Consider the following 21448-nt stretch of genomic DNA (forward strand, 5'->3'; position numbering starts at 1 on the left):
TTTTATGTAACATAATAAAAAAAAATTATACTAAAACGAAAATACATTATATTACTATTTTAAAGAACTTTGGACATTTAAAATCCACCAAATAAATACTTTATCATTTGTTGCATGTTTTAATAAAACTGATACATATTGAAGAAAGTTATGCAAAGACTAGGGTAAATATATCAATATTATCAAAGAATTTCTTATTGTCTCTAATTGTATTATCATAAAGTATCTTAATAATTAATATGGACGAGGAGGAGGACCACCACGCATCAATCCAGGAGGTGGGCCTCTCATGCCAGGTGGTCCCATTGGTGGGCCACCACGTCCTATGGGTGGCATTCCAGGTGGCATACCTGTCAAATATAGAAATATATATGTGTTTTATTATATATAATTTCTGTAATTATGTTGTGTAATTTATAGATTTTTTGTAATTAAAACATATAAAACAATAATATTATTATGACACAAAATTATTTTCAAAAAGAGATATTTATGTGTCAAAAGATTCTTATATTTCTATTCAAAAAAGAAAAAAAATAGAAAAAAAAAGAAACGTCTCTCTTTCTTAAAGGAACTGGATATCCAGATATCGAAGAAAACAATCTTACCCATCATTCCAGCTGGTGGTCCCATCATGCCTGGAGGCGGTCCACCGACTGGCATACGTGGCGGGCCGCCAGGATGTATTTGAGGTGGTGCCGAGACTTGACCTCGGCTACCAGGCGTCATGATCTGTTGAGACGGTCCTCCGACACCTCTGACAGGACCCTGAAGTCCAGCCGGTACTCCCGCGACGTTTGCTGGCATACCTCTGCCTGCAGCACGAGCCATACCTGGCCCTGGCGCTGCTCCTGGAATTGGTACTCTAGGTAATCCTTCCTCAGGAGGTGGAGGACCTTCCACAGTCAATGACACTATATTCTCGCCGCGTAAAAGCACAAATCCCAATACACGCTTCTCTTCCCTTTCAGGTTGCTTGGTATTCTTTGGCTTGATCTTGCGAAATTCCTCACAGTCACCAAGTATCAGGTTCATATGCTTGTCGAAAGCCTTAAAAGTGCCAATGAACGTTCTAGAATCCTGTAAGATGATTCTGACTCTATAGTTGATATGTTGCAACATCTTGTTGTTCTTGCCAATCGTCTAAAAATAGTGAATAAAAAGATTATATACATTTTTATAATTGAAAAATGTAAAATGTATATTATTATTAATACACGATATAAGATTATTTAAAAAAAAAAAAATATTTATCAAAAGATTATCAAGAGATTTTTCCTATATTCTTATTCAAAAAAGAAAAAGAGTAGAAAAAAAACATACGTTTTTTCCTCTCTTTCTCAAAAGGATTGGATATCCAGATCAAAAAGAAATATATACTCTATATTTTAACGATTTTATATGTATAAAAAATTAGAAAAAATAATTAATTTTTAATTAATAATTTGTTTATAATCTATTTATATAAGTTCAAGTAGATTTGTAAAAATACTTTGTGTTTCTTAAATGTGAAATTAAATCTGAAATTAATTTTTGACTATAAAAGTGTTTTGCTATAAAGTAAATTAATTTTTTTCATGCATGCACCTAAATAAGAAAATTTATTTTAAATTATTTTATTCTACTTTAATACGTGCACTATCTTTTCTGGACGAATAAACTCTAAATATTTTTATTTCTAAAAATTGAGAAGATATTATATACGTGCTCTTTTTTTAATTAAATATGTATTTAATCATTATCTTTATTTTATTTAAAACATCTTAATTCACATTTATTACAGACTTTTGTTCAAAGTCAGAAGACGGACACAGAAATATAGAAATAAGTTAAATCGAAGATTGTTGAATTAAAGTTATCTCATAATAATAAACACTGTCATCGCTTACCATCTTGATTATTATTTTCGAAGTATGCTTCTTTAAAAAATTATTGGAAAAAGCTCTTCACACGAACTTTTACCGCATAACCTTCTTTCTCTTCTCATAAACATGAAGAAACTATCCTTAAGGTCATATTACACTACGGGTTGCGAGTTCGGTGCTCGGTTGTGATTGGAGTTTATAGTTGACGGTTGCGGATTGACCAATCAGAGTAAAGCAGCTTACCGACTGATTGATTAATCCGCAACCACAGGGAGACGTTCTAGAACATTACCCGGGTCCACCTAACATTATAATTTATGCTACGTCTTTCTAAAGCGTCGTTATCTTTATTATTAATGTCCTATATTATAATATAGGACTCTATTTATTACTTATTATAGGATTCTATTTTATTAAAATTAAAAGTTAAACAAAACAGGCATGCTTTCATTCTTCATTCGATCCCAACTTTTAAAAAAGATAACTTCACATTTCTCACATAAATGGGCTATATATTTATATATTCAAAAGTTGCGTTCCGTTTCATGCATAGAGCGCATAGATCGTTTGAAATCTATAATATAAGTAACGTGAACTATAGATTTTCAGACGATCTATGCGCTCAATGCGTGAAACGGAACGCATCCAAGATTTACGGAAATGAATGTTTACAAACTAAAAATTTGATAGACACCCGAACTATTGCGAGTCATGTGATCTTTCCGTATGCAAATTTAAATATTATAAATAATTTCTCTGTAAATTTCGTCAGTATGCATGTCGAGGAAAAGCAAATCGATGAGGTTGTTTCAAATTCTGAATTGAGCGATATCATTAATCCCGTCAAACATCACAAACTATTTCAACGAGCAGATAAGTCCCACAGAAATGTAAAGCAAAGAATGAATGATGTAATCAAGACGGAAGAATTTTTAAGCACATCGAGTGAGACTCAAAGTGCTGGAAAATATGATATATCGATGTCTGAAAGCAATGCGGTTCGACAATTTGAACATGTCTCGTGGAAATATAAAAATCCGTACAACGTTTCTATTTATAATCCTACACGTTATCAAAAATGCAATCACACATCAGGTAAACACACAACAGTGTGCAAACACTAAATAGTACCAATTTTTTGAATTATTAATTATTTTTCATAAGATTTTATGATTAACAGTATATATTAATTAAATTATCAATTATAAAATAATCTTTTAAATATTCAATATTGACAATTAATTCAATCTCTTTGTGTAAAAATTATTCAATATCGTGAAAAAATTTTACATTTAATTCCACTGTATTAAATAGATATGATCAAAATAATTCATATATTATATTATATATATAATTTTTTAATTTATATATATATATATATATATATATATATATATATATATATATATATATGATATGATATGATTTGATGTGTATATGAGCAGAATTAAAAAATAAAAGAGCTAGCTTTAGCTTCAAGTTATATTATTTGTTGTAATATTATAGAAAATATTTTCAAGGAGGATGAACCCCAAGAAGGGAGAACAAAAAGCGTTCTTTCCAATTGTCGAGAATATTTAACTAATTATCAAGAACCTTGCGGTGCATTGTGTACCGAATATTCCTTTGCAGCCTTGATCATAGTAATTGCTCAGGCTACAGCACGATCTCTGTGGGCATTAATATATGTGATTGTTAACATTGCTCCTATTATCCAGGTGACTATGCAAAGTATCTATATATCCTACCTTAATTAAGGATAATTAAGGATAAGGATTGAAATTTTAAAACATAAATTTCAGATGTTTTCCTTCATATTAAGATTTGTATTGAACAAAATAATCGACATACGCAGAACTAAGAACATTCAGCAAGTAATGATCAAATTTGCAATACTCGCTATGCAATTGCTCAGTGTGTATGTTTGCCTTATATTTATACTTGGCTTCATTGTTTTGCCGATTATACAAATGGCAATTGGTATTGTGGCTAAATTTGTGATGCACAATTAAATCGTGATTTTAATAAAAATCAATTTTAATTAGTTAATAAATCATGATGCACTGTTCTTACAAATGTTCTTCAGTTTCACATTAATTTTTACAAGTATAAGAGTACAATTTGCTTTGTACAAGTATACGAGCATGCATAGCGACTTAGTTGTTCTTTTAGAATGACCATGACATTCTTTCCATGAGTTTCGATTTAATAATATTGTATAAAAAGCAACTCGAACGAGACACCTAATAAATGATAGTCAGGACGATCGAGAAGAACAAAAAAGCAAAATTATCCAGCACATTAGTATGACTCGCTGCACCCCATCCGCATTCCAGTTCTATTTTCAATGCGTTCGACAACGATATATTATTCTTGTTTAAGCAGAATGTCTCACGGAGATCGTCATCCCAGCCGTTGTCCCAACTGAATTCGTCACTCTCTTCGTGCTCGAAATTTTTAAATTCATCGTAAGAAATACATCGATCTTCTTGATATTGTCTCTGCTTTCTTTGCCATATTTCAATCCAGCTGTGTAAAAGAAAAAAGATGTTTATTTCTCATCTTCAGCATAAATTGATTCATTTTTGTGATGCTTAAATTTCTATCATCGTTCAACTACTGTGTCAATCGTACCCGATATCACAATCGCAATTAAGATAGCTGCCTGCTAATCGGAGCTTCATGATGAATCGCTCCCCCGGCACTCCTGGCTTATAACCGGACGATGGATTATGCAACGTTCGAATGTCGCTCTCGCGAATTTCCACTGTTATATTGCGCACTCGCTGTGCGTTGCTAAACATTTCCCTCGGTACGATCGCTACACTGGTATTGTATAAGCCGAAATGAAGATGGGGATTTCGCATACCCTAAAAGATCACTCGATTTTCAAATCTAATTAAAAAATCAATCTAACATTATTCATAAAAATTTCTAACAATCCTTTTATATAAAGTTTAAGATCAAAATTTTACGTAGTATGTAATATATTTGTGTACTATATACATATATATAATTTTATTATAAATGAGTTTCTATAAAAGTTAATCCAAATTGGGAACAGTTTAATTCTATGGTCATTCTGATCCGCAAAATTAAAATTTCATTTAATTATAATAATCACATAACAATATTCATGTAAGTAAATGAACTAACATTTCATAAAATTTTATACGTTGTTTAAGAACAAATTAAAGGACAAAAACTTACGCGCAGTATCTCCGGATGTATTTTCTTTAAAGCTTTACCAGTCAATGTAATGTTGTATAACTTGAAAGGAAACTTCCCTCTCAATTCTTTCTCTAGATCGGTGTCATTCTGAACCTGCATATGTTTCTGAATTCAGTAAATCTAGCTCGCATCATGTAATATTTATTATTACTTACATCAATAAGCAAATGCTTCAGACCATGATTGTATTGCAGAATATTAGGGAAGTTGAAGTTCTTCACACCATTATATGCAGTAATATACAATTTTCGAAGCTTGCTGGCTTTGCAGAGTGCACCAGTCTGTAAAAACCGATTACAGTTTCACGTTCGTTTGTGAAATCTCGCATAATTTATTATGATAACTTGAACAAATGCTTACCTCAAAGATTGATAGAGTGAGTCTTCGTATATCCAGCTCTTCAAGGCTGTCAGCCACACCCAGAAAACTTGTATTCGTAATAGCAGTAATAGGATTATCCGACAAATTGAAGGTCTTTAACTCCGGTAACGAATGAGTGATCAATGGTACCACTGTCAAATCATTAGCACTTAAATCTAAATAGTGGAGAGACGTCAAATTTGATGACATTTCCGCTGGTATCGATGCTAGTTCATTATATGCCAAATATAAGGTTTGCAATCGTCGTAGAGGCAACTCTGGAACCTATGTTACTAATTATACACCATTTCACATGTATGTTTCTCATTGCTGATAAAATATTTACGCTCAAGAGGGAGATGTTGCTTAGACTAAGGTAAAGAAGTGTATTTTCCAAACCGTAGAATGTTCTTCCACGGCTTTCCAAGATGAGTTGCTTGTTATGGCTTAAGTCGAGATGAGCCAGATATGGTAGATCAGAAAATACGCCATCATCTAATCTAACAAGTCGATTGTACGATAGGTCTATCCATACAAGACGCTATCAAAAAATACATATAAATACAATGCATAATATTATTTATTCGACAATGTATAATTAAACGATATAATTGATAATTGAAGAAAGCAATTTAGATTTCAATGTGAACTGAATTAGACTTACCTTGAGTCTGAATATTGTATCGGTGTTATGAATTCCTGATAAGAAGTTCCAGGACATGTCTAGGTTCGCTAAGCTTGCAGCAGAAGTCAATGACATACTCTTGATAGGCAATCTCGTGAATTGATTGTGCGAAAGATCGAGACTCTCTATGTTAGAATCAGTGAACATGTTATCTGATAGCGATCTCAGCTTGTTATGAGAAAAATCCACAATGCGGAGCTTCTTCAGCGGTCTTAAAGCCTCCGCCGGAATATCCATGATCTCGTTCCACGAGAGAAGCAGTACCTGTAAGTTTCTCGTATTCTTGAAGCAGTCAAAATCCATCTCTTTCAGTTCGTTGTGTCTCAAGTCGAGCCACTGCAAGTGCGGCATATTGCCAAAGATACCCTGGGTAATATTCCTCAGTTGATTGTTCGATAGATACAGATGAGTGAGCGAATACTCGACCGGCTTAAAATAATACTTCATTATGTCGGAGATATTATTATAACTCAAGTCCAGAACTTTGATGTTCGAGTGAGCAATACCACCAACTAAAAAAAAGACAATTAAAAATTATATTCATTATTTATCATTTTTAAATGAAAATCAAAATTAATATTTGTCAAAGAGATTGTGTTTATTGAATATGAGAGCGAACTCACTGGCGGAGGTAGGTGCAAAAGTGCTGTTTATCCATAATCTTGGAATCTCGTTATGGCTAACGTTGACTTTGAACGATGACAATGTACCTACTTGATCGAAGAAGGCGAAATCGAATTCATGAAGATCGTTATATGCGAGATCGAGAAATTCAAGATCTGGTAGATTCTGAAATATGAGTAATGTAAGTTAGTAATATCACAATATTTTAAAATGAATCTTCAATTAATCTGTCAATATATTCATAGATGATCATTTTCATCATTTGATATTCATTTTCATTATTTAATGTCATTTAATATTGAGATTTTATATAAATAAGACTTGGATTGCAAAAAAGTTTCAGATTTAATCAAGTAGCAAAATCTTTATTTTCAACTAATTTTAATTAGCTTGGACTTAATAAAAATTTCATTATCAAGATATACATATATATGCATTATATATGAATAATATTTTTTTGCTACAAAATTTTTCAAGAAGCATTCAATTTAGATTTGTTATTTATTTTATATATAATTTATGGCTAAGAGGATATTCACAAAGTTTCTATAATATTCTATATATCTGTTCTCGCATATATTCACATATTAAATTACCTGGAAGGCTTCATCATTGATGTCTCTAATCTTGTTTCCTCGCAAATTGATGTACTTAAGTCGATTCATATTCATGAAAGCTCGTCTCTCGATCTTGTCGATGGCATTGTCCTCTAGATTGATTGTCATTAGGGCCGACAGATCGACGAATGTGTGAGTTTGTAGAGTCTTTACTTTATTAAACGCAAAGTTAATCTCTTCCAGCGTTGAATGGATATCGCCCTATGAATCGAACGTTTCTTTTATCACGTAAATTGATATAGTATTGTTAGAATGATTGATTTACCTGAAAAGTACCCTTGAATATATTATCAATTTCGTTATCCTGCAATTCAATGCGCTTGATCCTTTTTAAAAAGTGAAATGATGTGGCGGGTAAGGAGCGAATTTTGTTGTTGCTAAAGTCAAGATGTTGCAGATTCGTCAACGATTTCAACGGTCGATTAGGTATCTCGGAAATTGTCGAGGATAGACCGTGGGACATTCTTAATGTCAACAAAGAATGGCCTACCTACGTGTGAGGAATTCGAAAAACTGTAAAAAGGTGTATACTTGTATACTCTGTACATAATTTTCTTATTTCACATTTAATCTTACAAATTTCATGTTAAATTTCTTTCTCTCATTTATACGAAGACGTAAAATATTATTATTCTAAATTATACAATTTCTAGAGATGAAGCGAGGTTCAAATGTGATGAGAATTTACCTCTGAAAAAGCTTCGTCATCTATCGTCGATATTGAGTTTTCAGAAAAATCGAGATTCTTGATCCCGCGCACGTGCATAAAAGTGTGGCTCTTAATGGTGTTGAGATTACTGTGGACTATCCACAACTCCTTGATGTCCATACCAAACTCCAGAAAATCATCTGCCGACAAGATCGCCTGCGGCATCCGAGAGATCGCAAGGAAACGCAGGTTTCTCATCTGTCGTAGATCTTGAAGGGAAATGATGCTGTTCTGCTTCCCGCTGAGATCCAAATTGTACAAGGAATATTGGAAGCCGTTGAAAACCTCGGCTAAAATGTTTACACATTATTGATATTTGTTTTGCACATTTTATGTCTGCGGTTCGTAAAGAGTACTCACTTGGCGAAAATGTGTCGATCCGATTTTCGCGAAAGATAAGCGTATGCAGGAAGTCAAACTCTTGGAACAATCGATTGGGAAGCGTAGTTATGTTGTTTCCCGAAATGTCCATTAACTCGAGCGTTGATTCCAAACCGGCAAGATTAGCCGAGTTGATCTCCAGTAAGTCGCAGTCGCTAAAATATAGCTCGCGAATGCGCGAGTCTCGGAATGTACCCTCCTTTAAATCGCGAAATTCGATATGCTAGTATCAATTGTCATTATTTAATATTAAAATTAATTGTATTAATATTAATTACTATATTCTTAATTTTTTTCATCTTTTAGACATTTTTTTTCAACTTTGCACTGTACGATATGAGTTATGCTAATTTATGAGTTTTATAATTTAATCGTACCTCAATCATCGTCAAAGGATTGCCGCTGAGATATGTGCGGTTGACTTTATAAAAATGCTGAAAATCACCGGTCGCAAGAATCTCGATCTGATTGTAATCCAACCGCAATACATCCAGGGACATCTGTATGCCCCTGATCTCCAATTCCTGTTGCGTCTGCAGCATCCTCGATATCCTATTATAGCTGAGATCGAGGACTTTCATGCGCTTCAGTTGAGACAGTTGGGCATATGGCACGTACGTCAACTGATTGTCGTTCAGATAGAGATGCGTCAGATGGGCCATCCCATCTCTAAATACTGATAGATCAATCTCCTTCAAGTTGTTCTCTCGAAGATCGAGGATTTCCAGAAACGTGAGACCAACAAAAGCATCGGCCGGTAGCTTCTCGATAGCGTTTCTACCCAAATATAAAGTCTGCAACGAGTTCTCCAGACCTCGCCAGTTTTCTGACGCGATGTGAGATATCTTGTTACCTATATTAAATCGTGCATCTGATAATGCTAAATTTTTCGTATTGTGTCAAATTTTCTTGCGTGGAAAATGTTACATCTTTAAAATTCTTATACAAATATTGACTCAGCTCTGTATGTGATGCATCGGCTATTAAACTATTTTAAATCTTAGCAAATATTCTGTAAAATTATTTAGACTTATATGAAAAAGTTTTTTTTCTCTCTCTCTCTCTCTCTCTCTTGTGTCATATTTTTTTTTTAATTATAATATTAAATTAAAAGAGTATTATATCAAATTATTTTTAACATTGGTATTTTTTAACGTGACAATTTTCTTAGACATATTATGTATTATAAACATCAATGAGAATCTTTTTTAAAAATCGCTGATTTTATCTTGTTGAGAGTAGATACCTGTGAGTTCGAGAAGCCGGAGTTTTTGCAAATGTCTGAACGATTTGCTCGGCACACTTGCGAGTTGATTGTAGGATAAATCGAGTTCCCATAACGATCTCTCGAGACCTAGAAAGGCTTCTTCTGGAATGTCTGCCAAGGGATTATGCTTAATCTGCAGTTTGTAGAGGCCTAAAATACATTACAATAATACGCATCATGTCACGGATTTTTTGCTGTTCTAATAGAAGAACTGTTTATAATTAGAGAAACAACATTTATTTAAATAAAATAATATAGTTATATTATATCGAGATATAAAAATGAAAAATCCGTTTAGCCAATTCATTGATTTAAATTTATTATTTCAAAGATTGGCTTTATAATTAAAAAAAGAATATATGAGAAATTTCCAAGAAATCTTGGTGCGTAATCTCCCATACAACTCTTCACTTTATCATTTTTTCAATTCATTGCGTACCGGTGTTCATGAGATGTTGCGGCTGTAGAAATCTCAGTCCATTACTCTCCAGTTGTAGCATGAACATTTTGGAAGAATTAATCGGCTCTGGCATTCGCGGCATCGGCACATTATAGCACGTCACTATGCCAAGATCTGGTATGGCTTTCGAACAGGTGCAGAGTGGATTGAAAAAACACGGCGGATACTGGATGGGTAACTCATGCATCCGGACAACGGACGCCCACATCATCAGTAATAGAACGATTATCAGCATAATGTAGGCAACCTTCACCAAAGTAAAGAGCTTCTGCAAATCATCGATTTCGCATATCGAACTCGTTTCGAAGGTACACGCAATGTATCTTGGAAAGGGAGAAATTTAACGAGTATATATACAGTTAATGTTTTCATTATACGCGTGTAAAAGGACATAAGCATCCTTGTCAGAATATCAATAAAAATTATACGACTCTTTTGTGTTTCTAAATATCTGTATGTGTCTCTAAATATCTTCAATATGGAATACTATATTGAAGATACCATATATACATGGTTTTATCCAATCGTATTACATATCTACGATAGTTTTCTTGCTTTAAAAAAATTTAATAAGCTTTTCTCATATAAAAATTTCAGGAATTTTTCGGAGCTTCCAAGATAGTGCGCACCTTCTGTGATTTAATAATCATCGATCTTCTAAAATACTAGTGGTTTTCAATATATTTAATAGAATTTCTCAAATGTAAATTACAAATAATAATTCTGACAGATTTTACCATGTCTGGATTGCCTCTGCCGAAATTTCTAGTCTTGTGTTGTACTTTTCCACTAAGATGACATCGAACAACTAACAACTCGCGACAATCTGGCGTGCTCACTCGCTGTCTCTTGCGTGGCAGGGCTTCACTGACAGTTCCGGTGCTTCTCTTTACCAGATTATACAAACATGATATATTTCATTAGACGGTGATCGAATAAAGCTGTGCGCATAAAACCATTTAAGCCGTCTCGTCGCGGTTAGTATTAATTATATTTAATGAATATTGTAGTCTCTTTCGAAGTAATAGCCGGTTGTTCCAGTAATATATTTCTTAAACCTTCCTAAAGGCTAGTAGTAATTTTGATATTCCGTTGTTATCTCTTCAGTTGGCTCCGTATGAATCTTCAATTTCATTCATTTTATTCATGTCTGTGACACGTAGGAAACAGAATGAATGGAAGTTTATAAATAAATAAAACGTAGATAAAACGACCATATATTTAGGCGAATTATAAAGTTTTTCTTGTTTCCATATAAAAAAAACGATACGTTAGTTTCGATAATGCTTTACATAAACGTAATGTACACATGCGGCACATTATCGATAGACTTTCACATATGTAATTGCGTTGTAACAAGAAATATTATATATAGGTATGTATTTATATTTGTATATATATTATTAAAAACATCCATAAAAAATATCTGTCTTTGTTAACATTGCGATCAGAAGATTACATTGTTTTGTGTGCGTTTCCATTGCTAACTGCCTCGGAGAAATCAGTCTCGACTGACTGTTTGTGCGCCTTTCTCGACAATCCCAGACGGGGTGGAAGTATTATCGCGATCAAACCCAATAAATGCGGGAACAGGTACAAGTACCTGTGACAAAAAGATTGTATTAATAAAAATCAAATTTATTTATATTAGAGAGACACGTCGTCATTCGACAAATCTGGATTCGACTTTTCAAAGATTATAGTCCTAATTAACAATTGACATTTTTTTTGTGATAGTATTAAAATAATACTTACAGGTACACTTTAATGCTTGGCATAAATTCTAACAGTATAAAACTGAACGTCATGTAGGCCATTACGATTCTCGTCGTGATGAACGTTAATATATCATAAAAGATCTTCTTTCGTCGAGATTCCAGGAACAAAGGCCTGATATGACGACGGACCTATTATAACAAAATATGAAAATTAGCGAGAATTTCACTCGTAATCATGTAAACAGAACAACAAAGTTTACTAACTGAACGAGCAGCCATAGTGAAGAACGCTCCGCTCGCAAATGTGAGATAATAGCCAGGGTAGAAACCGTGCCATAGAGCGGACAGAGCGTACGTATAAAACACTTTATTACGACCAGCTCGTTCGTACATGATTGAGCGCAGCCACAAATTTGTGCCCTTGTTCCAACTTTCTATACTGTCTCTTAGATTAAGTGATGTCTGTAAATCGATCAAACAATAAACTGCAAAAGCAATTTTCGATAAATATAGTGATTTTGAAATGATGATAAAAAGTTGATGATAAAAAGAAGAACTAATATCTTACTCTCCTGTTTGATCGTCGAGAAAGAGCGTAGTACTTTGTAATTGTAATTATTTTTTATTTATGTTATAAACATCAGACGTATCGCACCTCGAACTTGTAAACGTCGACGTTGGACGCCAAATCCCAGTGTGCGTTGCCTCGTTTATCGTAACCGCTGAATCCGAGGCCGGAATTGTTGCATATAGCATCAGCGAACAACCAAGCGTGATAATATTTGAAGCGCACCAGCATAGTTGCCAGCATTAAATACCATACTGTGTAAAATATATTCGTTTTCTCCAGGAATTCGTCCTCTGAAAGTGAGAAATGTGTCTTTAATCGCGACAGATAGATATTATAAACGACAAGGCTCTGGACAGAGATAATTCAAACGAACCTTTTAAACGTTGTATTGGGAAATCCGGGATGAACGTGATGAATATAATGGCACATGCTAAACTCGCCACGACTTTCTTTATGACGACCAGAGTTGGTGACGGTTCCAAAACAATTTCTTTCTCTTGATTATTTTTATCATAGAAGGTCTAAAATATTATTTTTTATTATTTATTTAGGTTTCATTGTAACAAGGCCTAAATTTTTCTTTTGAAGAAGAATAAGATAATTGATTAACATCTAACTAAAGAAACATATGCAAAAAAAGATTTCGCTCTATTAAATAAATTTTAAATAAATATAAAATGTAAATATAAATATAAATAAATATATATTAAATAAATATAATGAATATTAAATAAATAATTTTTGATAATGTGTGTATGCTATATATATATAATATTATATATATAATATTATATAATATTATATATATAATATTATATATATATATAATATTATATATAATATTATATATATAATATTGTACATATATTATAGTTTTAAAAACATATATATTTTTATTCTTTCATAACTTTTATATAAATAATAACGTTGGCAAATCGCAAATATTGGCAACTTTGCTACATCATATTACAAAAATGACAATGTTGCAACCGATATTTTAAGAAAAAGATAATATATTTTAAATAATTTACAACATATTGTATATAGATTTTTATATAAATGTACTTACAGCCAAGGATTTTGCGCCAGGTAAATGATGCCCATGTATAAAATCGATGTAATCACGATAAAATATCACCGGACCAGCCATCAGGGCTTGAAAGTGAAAAATGTAGCTAAAGTATTCCAAAGTAGTTGGTATCTTCCTGTAAAATTAATATTAAAACAATATTTTCCGAACAATTTATCTCTGTTAATAAACTTTGCGATATTGAGGACTCGTATATTTTTTTTTGTCTTGAAAGAAGCATGCTTATTTTACGTGCGATAAGGTTTTAACATTGGGAAACAGTTATCGGCTCTCTGTTTTACATTCATCATATTTCTTAAGAGGTATATAAATAACGTTGGACCTAAAGAGCACATATGCACTCACTGTACAGCCTGATGACGTTGCATCGGTGTCAGCTCCTCTTCGCGTCGCGTTAACCCGTCGTGAATGCTATAAGCGAGACTAGTTACTTTCTGTGTTATAACCATAAGAGGACCTGTAAAAAGAGATTTGTTATAAAAACAACAAGAACGAACGAGAATAATAGCGGGATTTATCGAGATGCCGAAACATGCAAGCAACGCGCATTGGCGCCTACACAATAGCAGAATATAATAGACAATATTACGTATACGATATTCAATAATCAATGTCGCACTGAATGGGCGATTCAACTCTTATAAAATGTTATTTGCAAAACAATAACGGAGGTAGACTGTTTATAAGTACAGTGATCGATCGAGGAAGGATTCAAGTGAGCGAAATTGATCTTAGAAATTATATTTGTCTAAGAGTCATATAAATCAATAAATCCATCGCATTCGGGCGTGAGGCTTACATCATCGTGTTTAAAAAAAGATGACAACATTGCAGGATGATTATATTACTGCAATGGTAAGAAGATACGTCTTACCATTGCAGTAACATAATCATCTTTGAGAGACCGCGATATGCTCTTGCAAATTTATTTTAAAAAAAGTTTATATTTAAAAGAGCTAAATATATAAAAAAACATAAATATATAAAAATATAGAATAATAAATAAATATAAATCTTTTTCTGAAGAACTCGCATATATATTTTTGATTAAACTATAAAATATTTACTAAATATTTGTATTTTTTTTAAATACTATGTATTAATATAATAAAGATTTTTCTACTATTTGCACCCTCATTTTGCTTTTATATAAAAATTTAATTTGAACAATTTCTCTTTCACTCAAATCTTTTAGCGATTCTTATTGCGACGTAAATCGGAGTGTACGGAATAAAGTATACTCTTCTTCAAATAAAAAGAAGTGACCGAAACGAATGGGAATTAAACTGGACGATCGTGAGTTGAACGCACCGGTAATATCGAGCGAATATGAGCCATAATCGTAGATCTGACGGTGAAAGTGAATGCACGATAAGTAGATCAACGCTATTGCCAGGACGACCCTGAAACATTTAAATGGACGAATCAAGTTCGTGCGACCGTCATTGGCTGCGTGATTTACAGTGAGATCAAATGCAGGTAATGCGACAATAAGCGCGTGATTCATTGCGTCATAAATGCAAATGATCGTATAAAGTGTACTTAACAGTATTGGCGAATCATTGTTATCGGCGGCATGCGCTAGTAACTGTTCTTGTCAGTCTAAAGGCATGACATCATGTACTATGATATGTTTTTTTTTTCAAATTAATCATACATGAGAGAATTATTTTCTCTATAAAGTGCACATCACTGTCTGACCGAAAATAACAAAGTTCGCAAGGATTGCTATTATGCTAAATATTACGATCAACAACTGATCAGTATCGATCAGTATTTATATTTATACTCACCTTTGCATATTGCGGGGATTTTGTGTACGCATCGCTACGTAACATAGCGCGGGAAGACTAGCGAGATGAATCGCCTGTCTGAAAAAAGAACATTGATAAATAAACGTCAAAGTTTCTTGTCGAAATAATACATTAAATTCATATTAAATATTTGTTTAAGCAAACAATATAGACAAGAAAAGCCTGAAATCTTTTTCCTGAAAACGGTATGTACTTGGTACTTTGAGTTATAACCATCTTGCATCAAATTCCCATGCTATTTCTGTGCGGGATGATTTCTGCATAGACTCACCTTCCAAAACAAAAATATCCAAGAGCAAGACCAATAACAAGACCATAGACGTGTCTGGCAGCTGGAGTAGCTGCAATGGGGCTCAGAGACGATCTTAATAATCCGGCTAGTATGAGCGCTGTAAATTGTGTCAAGACGAAATTTACCTGCACAAAAGAATTCATTATATGCTCTTTCTCTTCTTTTGTCAAAGGTATCTTTTTATATAATCATTATATTTATTATTATTATTATTACGCCATTTAATTATTTAGACAAAATTAATTTATTAAAAAAATTATATATATTTATATATAATTTATAGAGTATAATTTAAATTTTTCTGTATTAAATTTAATGATGATTAAAGATTATAGATAAAACAAGATTAAATTTCTCTCTCTCTCTCTCTCTCTCTCTATATATATATATATATATATATATATATATATATATATATATGTATGTATGAATAAATCTCTAATTCAAGTTCTGGATTCATTCTACCTCGGTACCCTGTTACAATTCTGGAGTGACGAGATCATTGACTCCTCTGCTCCAGTGGTTATTGCGCTCACGGTACTAAATTGGGCTAAACAACATTTTTATTGTTCTTTAACTATTAACAGTAAACGGAATGTTATTTGCGAAATTAAACGCAATTTTTTTCTAAATTGAAATTTATCACTCATTTCTTGGTGTCTATAAAAGTAAAAGTATTTAAAATCTTGTAAATCAAATTATTTTAAATTAATAAACTTTATATACAAAGTTAATTTATATATAAAAGCCAAAAAGGAAAGAATATTATAATGAAAAGGATTGTGTAAAAATTATACCTTTTTTTGAAGTAAATCTTCAAATCGGACAAACTGATTATAAAACAAAAGTATTTTTATAACAGAAATTATAATGATAAATTAAAAGTAGCATAGATTATTGTAAGTCTTGAAAAACTATACTATAGATGTCATAGAGACAATCTATGTTTTACATAATAAATTACCATTGTAAAGTTGATAGCAATAAATGCAGAGATTACTAAATCATCATTAAATTTATTTTCATTAAATTCATGAATTGTGGAACAAATACATAAGAAGAAAATAATATTATATTATTTAATGATTTAAATTTTTTAAATATCTTTCAATTTCTTAAGTATCTTTATTTTACTAAGGACCAATGAAAATAGTTCTCCTTCTTTATATTTCGTTTTTTCTTTAATTTTATCCCTATTTTTAGCATACTTTAAACAGCTGATTGCGCTCTGTTTTGCAAGTGGAATGTGTCACTGACGGGAGATGATAAAGGTTTCTGGCTAAAAATAGAGAACAAATGAAACGGATAATACGCTTCTAATCGTTTTCTGGAGCAATCGTAACGAAAAAAAACAAAAAAACGAGCACTTATCACAAGTTCATTAAGACGATACGCGCGAATACTATTTACTGTTATAAACTCTATCGGTCCTTAAAATGTAACCTTTTATGAGACAAAAAGCAGCGGAAAAAGCAGAATTTTCATTACGCTGAATTGCAACAATTTTTATTTCGTAAAAATTGTTGCAATTTAGCGTAATGAAAATTCCTTTATTACATATTGTATTCGTTCAAATTTTATTATACTCAGTAAATACTCACAATCTGTATAGCAAACTTAAATTTCCTGAAATTACAATATGAATAAAATACTTTTCTTTCATCGAATAATAGAATAGTATTTTTTTAAGTTGGCGCCTATCATTATGTAAAGCTGCAGACTATAATTAAAATCTTTTTCTTTCACTAATTCATTCGTCAATGCTCTCTTAAATCTATCCGATTGAAAAATTACATCGTTTGCAAGATGTAATTAAATGAAATTAAGCTTTTTTAAAATTCTTAAGATTCGTATTTAATGCATTTACATATCTTATTAATATTGTATATTTCGGTGTTTTTATTTTATACGCGCGAGTGTATTTCAAAAATTATATTTGGAATACATAAACAAAAGTTTCAAAAATTTCTTGTGTGTATTCGTGAATCTTATTATCCTTCATAACAACTATATTTCTTTCATGATAACTTTATCTCCTGGATTTTGTTAAGCTTATAAATAGCATTACTATTAAAATTGTTATAAGAAAATGCTAACGTAGACTGTTTCAATCGTAATATCTCGATTCAGGAAACATCTAGTTAATTGCAAAGTAAACTTTTATGTATGGACGAGATCGAACTTGAAACAACTTTTTATTGTCAATCTTGTTTTTTTAATATATTCGCAGCACATTTTCTTATCACTTATGTATCCCATTTTCATCTCTGCTGCGCGTTATCGTAATTCTCGAGATGTTTACAATTTTTTAAAAAGATAAGCTGATATATCGCGGTTTCATATTGATGATCTCGTATTTGACGTCTTATTGAGATAAACAATGCGCAGTATTTCACAATGCAAATATATATATATATATATATATATATATATATATATATATACATATACATATACATATAATTCATTTCATTAAATATAAATTTTTTTATTTATCGTTAAAATATATAAAAATAGTACATAATAATAATAGTAAATAATGTGTTGAAATATACGTGTGTAGCACATAATTTTGAACCTTATAATGTATTTTAATAAATATTTTTTTAAACGAGACTGTAATACTGTTAAAATTGAATTGTCATAAAAATAATATTGTTAACTCAAATTTTTTTCTCCTTACAATTTACTGTATCTTACTGGTAAGTTTTATGGTATTTGTGATATTGCAGCTCGCGAAACAAAAACAAAAAATTTCAAAAATTATAAAATTAAAATCTTTTTGTGTGTGTGTATATAAATAAATCATATAGAAAATTAATTATTTATATTGCTAAAAAGATAAATCGCCCATTGTCCTCTAGTGTTAACATGCAAAAGAATCAGAGAAAAAAAAAGGAAACATTAGATAGAGAATTGAAAAAATTCGCCTTGAATGTAATAATAAACTTTCAAAAATATTCTAATTACAAAACTAAATGTATACGAAACATGTTACGTACGTATGATAATAAATATATTCTCGCTGTTTCGACTACAAAATTTGTACCATTAACTCTGTTTCGAGATTTGCAAATTACACTAGTAAAAATAAATTATAAGTTTTGTTCTTTTTGTTACATAAAAAATTACGTATTTCTATTTCGAGCCGATTAAAATCCAATGTTAAGGAAAAATTTACTTTTGAGCATAGTTTAATCTAATGAAAGAATTAATTATTTTAATCAACGATAATACATATTATAATGCAAGAAAAATTGAAGCCAACTAATTAAAAAATTTCATCATATAATTATGTTGTCAAGAATTTTGAAAAATCACGCAATTAATTTTATTTGGAAAAAGCGTGCATAATATTATATATTTTTTTATTATATATATATCTTTTTACATAATGTTGCCTTTTTTCTAAAATGTTCTACGAATGGAAGAAAAAATTATTAAAAAACATATATCTATACAAAAAAATATTAAAGTCGATCGCACACAAGAGGATCGATTATTTAAATCAATACATCTAATAGCAGTAAGATAGAATAAATTACAAGTAATGAATTGCATCATTTAGTGCGCGTTACAATTATTTTTAACATTTTCAAACGCGGTTTTCTCAAACACAAGTATGCTATGTTAAAAAAAGATTCATTTCCTTTTACTTAACGCGCATCTTATTCGTATTTGAACTAACAATAAGATAGGATTATAAAATACAATATAGAATGATCTCTCTCGTGATGTGAAAAAGAGATCTTTTTAAAAATATTTTTCAACACACGGATATATCTATTATACATATAAATCTATATCTGATTTTATCAGAAGTGCATACACAACAAGGAAAAGCGCGACGAAGAGATCCTTCCGGCGATCGATATCTCGCCGAGTTGCCGCCCCGGGAATTTCACTCGGAGGACAACGGCACCCGAACAATCGCACCGTCACTTTTCCTTGTGCCGTGCCCGATAATTCTTTATTCCGACATCACGGCGTCACGGCATCCGGGCATCTCACCTGGTCGATCGGTAACCCGACGATATCCGCGAGCCAGGAAAAAGTGCGAAAACCGTCGTGGTAATCGTGGTCCATGGTCGTGGCCATTGTCGCGAAAAAATCGGAGTCCGTGATCGCAAGAGATACGCGAGACGGACCACGAGGTAATCAGAAAAGGATGAGCCGATGATGAGCGAATTAGAGCGTAACCGGATATACGCAACGGCCAGCTGAGCGATAACCACACACGAGAATGAGAGGCGGGCGGATGACTCCGGCGAACTAAAGCGAAGCGAGATACGCGCCGGCTCCGTTACCGGTATTTGGCATTCGCGTCATTTGGCTTGAGATGCTCGAGTCGTGCGTCGTGCCGCGAACCAATCGCTCGCTAGCGTATAATGAAGAGGTAGTCATGCGAGTTATGCCTATATCAAACTACGCATTAAAGATTGAAATTAAAAATTAAAGATTAACGGTTCACCAATGAGGAGAAAAAATGAAATAATATTATAATAATATTAATAAATTTAATATTAATATTACTTTATTAATAATATATTAACAATATAAATAATATTAATCTTTAATTTTCAATCTTTAAAGCATAGTCTGATATAAGAATTTTAGTTATCACCAGAACTTGAAGAGATGATCGAAATCGCTCTAATTATTGTGCAATCGATTTCGCGATTTATCTGAGATGAGATGAGACTATATACTTTGAACATTAGCAGCTTTAAATTAATTGGAAAGAGAAATGGAAAAGATTTGATCGAAAGAAGAAAAGATTATAAAATAAAAAAATATATGTAGGTATACGATATATATATATATATATATATATATATATATATATATATATATATATATATTAAATTGTTATTATTTATCTCTATCAATCATAGTCAATACACATATATTTTGTGATAACTTTATATAAAGTTATTTTTTATCTCTTTTCTTTTTGTCTTTTTTCTTATATGTATGATTGATTGCATTAAAAAGAGATTATTAATCCAATGATAAAGATAAATATTATATAATTGATTTTGAATTTTGTATTTTCATGTGACGCAATTCTTTAAATATTTGTAGGTTCTTAAATTTTAAAAAGAGAAAAATAAGGGAAGAAAAAAGAATTTCTTATCATGATTGTAAATTATGGATTTCCTTTATTTCAATGTGATATTTCGCATACAATTACTTTCTTTATGTAAAGGTACATCGCTTTTTTTTTTTTTACAACAGAGGCCCAGAAAATATAATTTATTGTAATGGTAGATAAGAAATAATCTTTTTAACTAGTCATTATTCTTGACAATTTCATGATTATTGATTTCATTCTTAAAAACTAGCATATTATTTTAGTGCCTCAATTTATTTTCATTTTATCATATCAATTATTAAATTAATTCACGCAAGAATATTAATAAAATATATAGAGTTTATTATTTAGCGCAAAATGCATTTTTAAATGCTTGAATAATGCATGTTATTAAACTTGATTCTACATAAGAATACATATGGATTTATACATATATATCAAAGCCTTTAAAATATTTGACCATTTTATCTAATCAATAAGATATATATTTTCTTTCTTTACTCTATATTCATAATATAATGAAGAGAGTACATAGATATATATATATATATATATATATATATATATATATATATATATAATAAATTGACTAATTGACAAAATTGACTAATTTGCAAATTGAAATACATATATATTTTAAGACACGAGTTCGAGTATTGAAAAAATATT

At 31.3% G+C, this 21448-nt stretch overlaps 4 protein-coding genes across 5 annotated transcripts; 1 reads left to right on the forward strand and 3 right to left on the reverse strand.

Annotated features, from left to right (window-relative positions):
* Positions 1–96: 96 nt before the first annotated feature.
* On the reverse strand, positions 97–2046 carry LOC126848622 (small nuclear ribonucleoprotein-associated protein B). The gene is made up of 3 exons (XM_050589632.1): positions 1890–2046; positions 609–1143; positions 97–350 (listed from the first exon to the last, which is right to left on the reverse strand). Exons 1-3 carry the CDS (start codon positions 1890–1892, stop codon positions 235–237), a joined length of 654 nt encoding a protein of 217 aa, XP_050445589.1. The 5' UTR covers positions 1893–2046; the 3' UTR covers positions 97–234.
* Positions 2047–2546: 500 nt separating this feature from the next.
* Positions 2547–3918, forward strand: LOC126848618 (uncharacterized). The gene is made up of 3 exons (XM_050589630.1): positions 2547–2960; positions 3372–3583; positions 3668–3918. The coding sequence occupies exons 1-3, from the start codon at positions 2639–2641 to the stop codon at positions 3875–3877; spliced, it is 744 nt and encodes a 247-aa protein (XP_050445587.1). The 5' UTR covers positions 2547–2638; the 3' UTR covers positions 3878–3918.
* On the reverse strand, positions 3894–11276 carry LOC126848603 (chaoptin). 2 transcript variants are annotated; one of them, XM_050589603.1, is made up of 16 exons: positions 10937–11276; positions 10179–10446; positions 9719–9889; positions 8850–9325; positions 8452–8671; positions 8071–8381; positions 7648–7872; positions 7362–7583; positions 6765–6930; positions 6121–6653; positions 5803–5997; positions 5457–5741; positions 5252–5377; positions 5076–5189; positions 4500–4735; positions 3894–4394 (listed from the first exon to the last, which is right to left on the reverse strand). In XM_050589603.1, exons 1-16 carry the CDS (start codon positions 10937–10939, stop codon positions 4109–4111), a joined length of 3837 nt encoding a protein of 1278 aa, XP_050445560.1. In that variant the 5' UTR covers positions 10940–11276; the 3' UTR covers positions 3894–4108. The 2 variants fall into 2 exon arrangements, with proteins under 2 accessions (XP_050445560.1, XP_050445558.1); XM_050589601.1 differs by having other exon boundaries at positions 10179–10467.
* A 301-nt stretch (positions 11277–11577) lies between these two features.
* On the reverse strand, positions 11578–19993 carry LOC126848614 (lysophospholipid acyltransferase 6). Its single transcript, XM_050589625.1, has 11 exons — positions 19696–19993; positions 15664–15809; positions 15372–15449; positions 14890–14981; positions 13924–14035; positions 13558–13693; positions 12862–13009; positions 12573–12778; positions 12182–12379; positions 11955–12106; positions 11578–11802 (listed from the first exon to the last, which is right to left on the reverse strand). The coding sequence occupies exons 1-11, from the start codon at positions 19780–19782 to the stop codon at positions 11655–11657; spliced, it is 1503 nt and encodes a 500-aa protein (XP_050445582.1). The 5' UTR covers positions 19783–19993; the 3' UTR covers positions 11578–11654.
* Positions 19994–21448: the final 1455 nt, after the last annotated feature.

This window comes from Cataglyphis hispanica, chromosome 4 (genome assembly GCF_021464435.1).
Source record: "Cataglyphis hispanica isolate Lineage 1 chromosome 4, ULB_Chis1_1.0, whole genome shotgun sequence".
NCBI lineage: Eukaryota > Metazoa > Arthropoda > Insecta > Hymenoptera > Formicidae > Cataglyphis > Cataglyphis hispanica.

Coding starts and splice junctions, on each gene's coding strand:
- LOC126848622 (XM_050589632.1), bottom strand. Junction 351..608: donor ACCACCAGCTGGAATGATGG/GTAAGATTGTTT, acceptor TATATTTGACAG/GTATGCCACCTGGAATGCCA.
- LOC126848618 (XM_050589630.1), top strand. CDS start 2,639: ATGCATGTCGAGGAAAAGCAAATCGATGAGGTTGTTTCAAATTCTGAA. Junction 2,961..3,371: donor AAAATGCAATCACACATCAG/GTAAACACACAA, acceptor GTAATATTATAG/AAAATATTTTCAAGGAGGAT. Junction 3,584..3,667: donor ACATTGCTCCTATTATCCAG/GTGACTATGCAA, acceptor CATAAATTTCAG/ATGTTTTCCTTCATATTAAG.
- LOC126848603 (XM_050589601.1), bottom strand. Junction 6,654..6,764: donor TTTTGCACCTACCTCCGCCA/GTGAGTTCGCTC, acceptor TCTTTTTTTTAG/TTGGTGGTATTGCTCACTCG. Junction 4,736..5,075: donor TACATCCGGAGATACTGCGC/GTAAGTTTTTGT, acceptor GTGATCTTTTAG/GGTATGCGAAATCCCCATCT.
- LOC126848614 (XM_050589625.1), bottom strand. CDS start 19,782: ATGGCCACGACCATGGACCACGATTACCACGACGGTTTTCGCACTTTT. Junction 15,810..19,695: donor TCGGGTTACCGATCGACCAG/GTGAGATGCCCG, acceptor TCTTTTGTGCAG/GTAAATTTCGTCTTGACACA. Junction 14,982..15,371: donor AATCCCCGCAATATGCAAAG/GTGAGTATAAAT, acceptor TAAATGTTTCAG/GGTCGTCCTGGCAATAGCGT.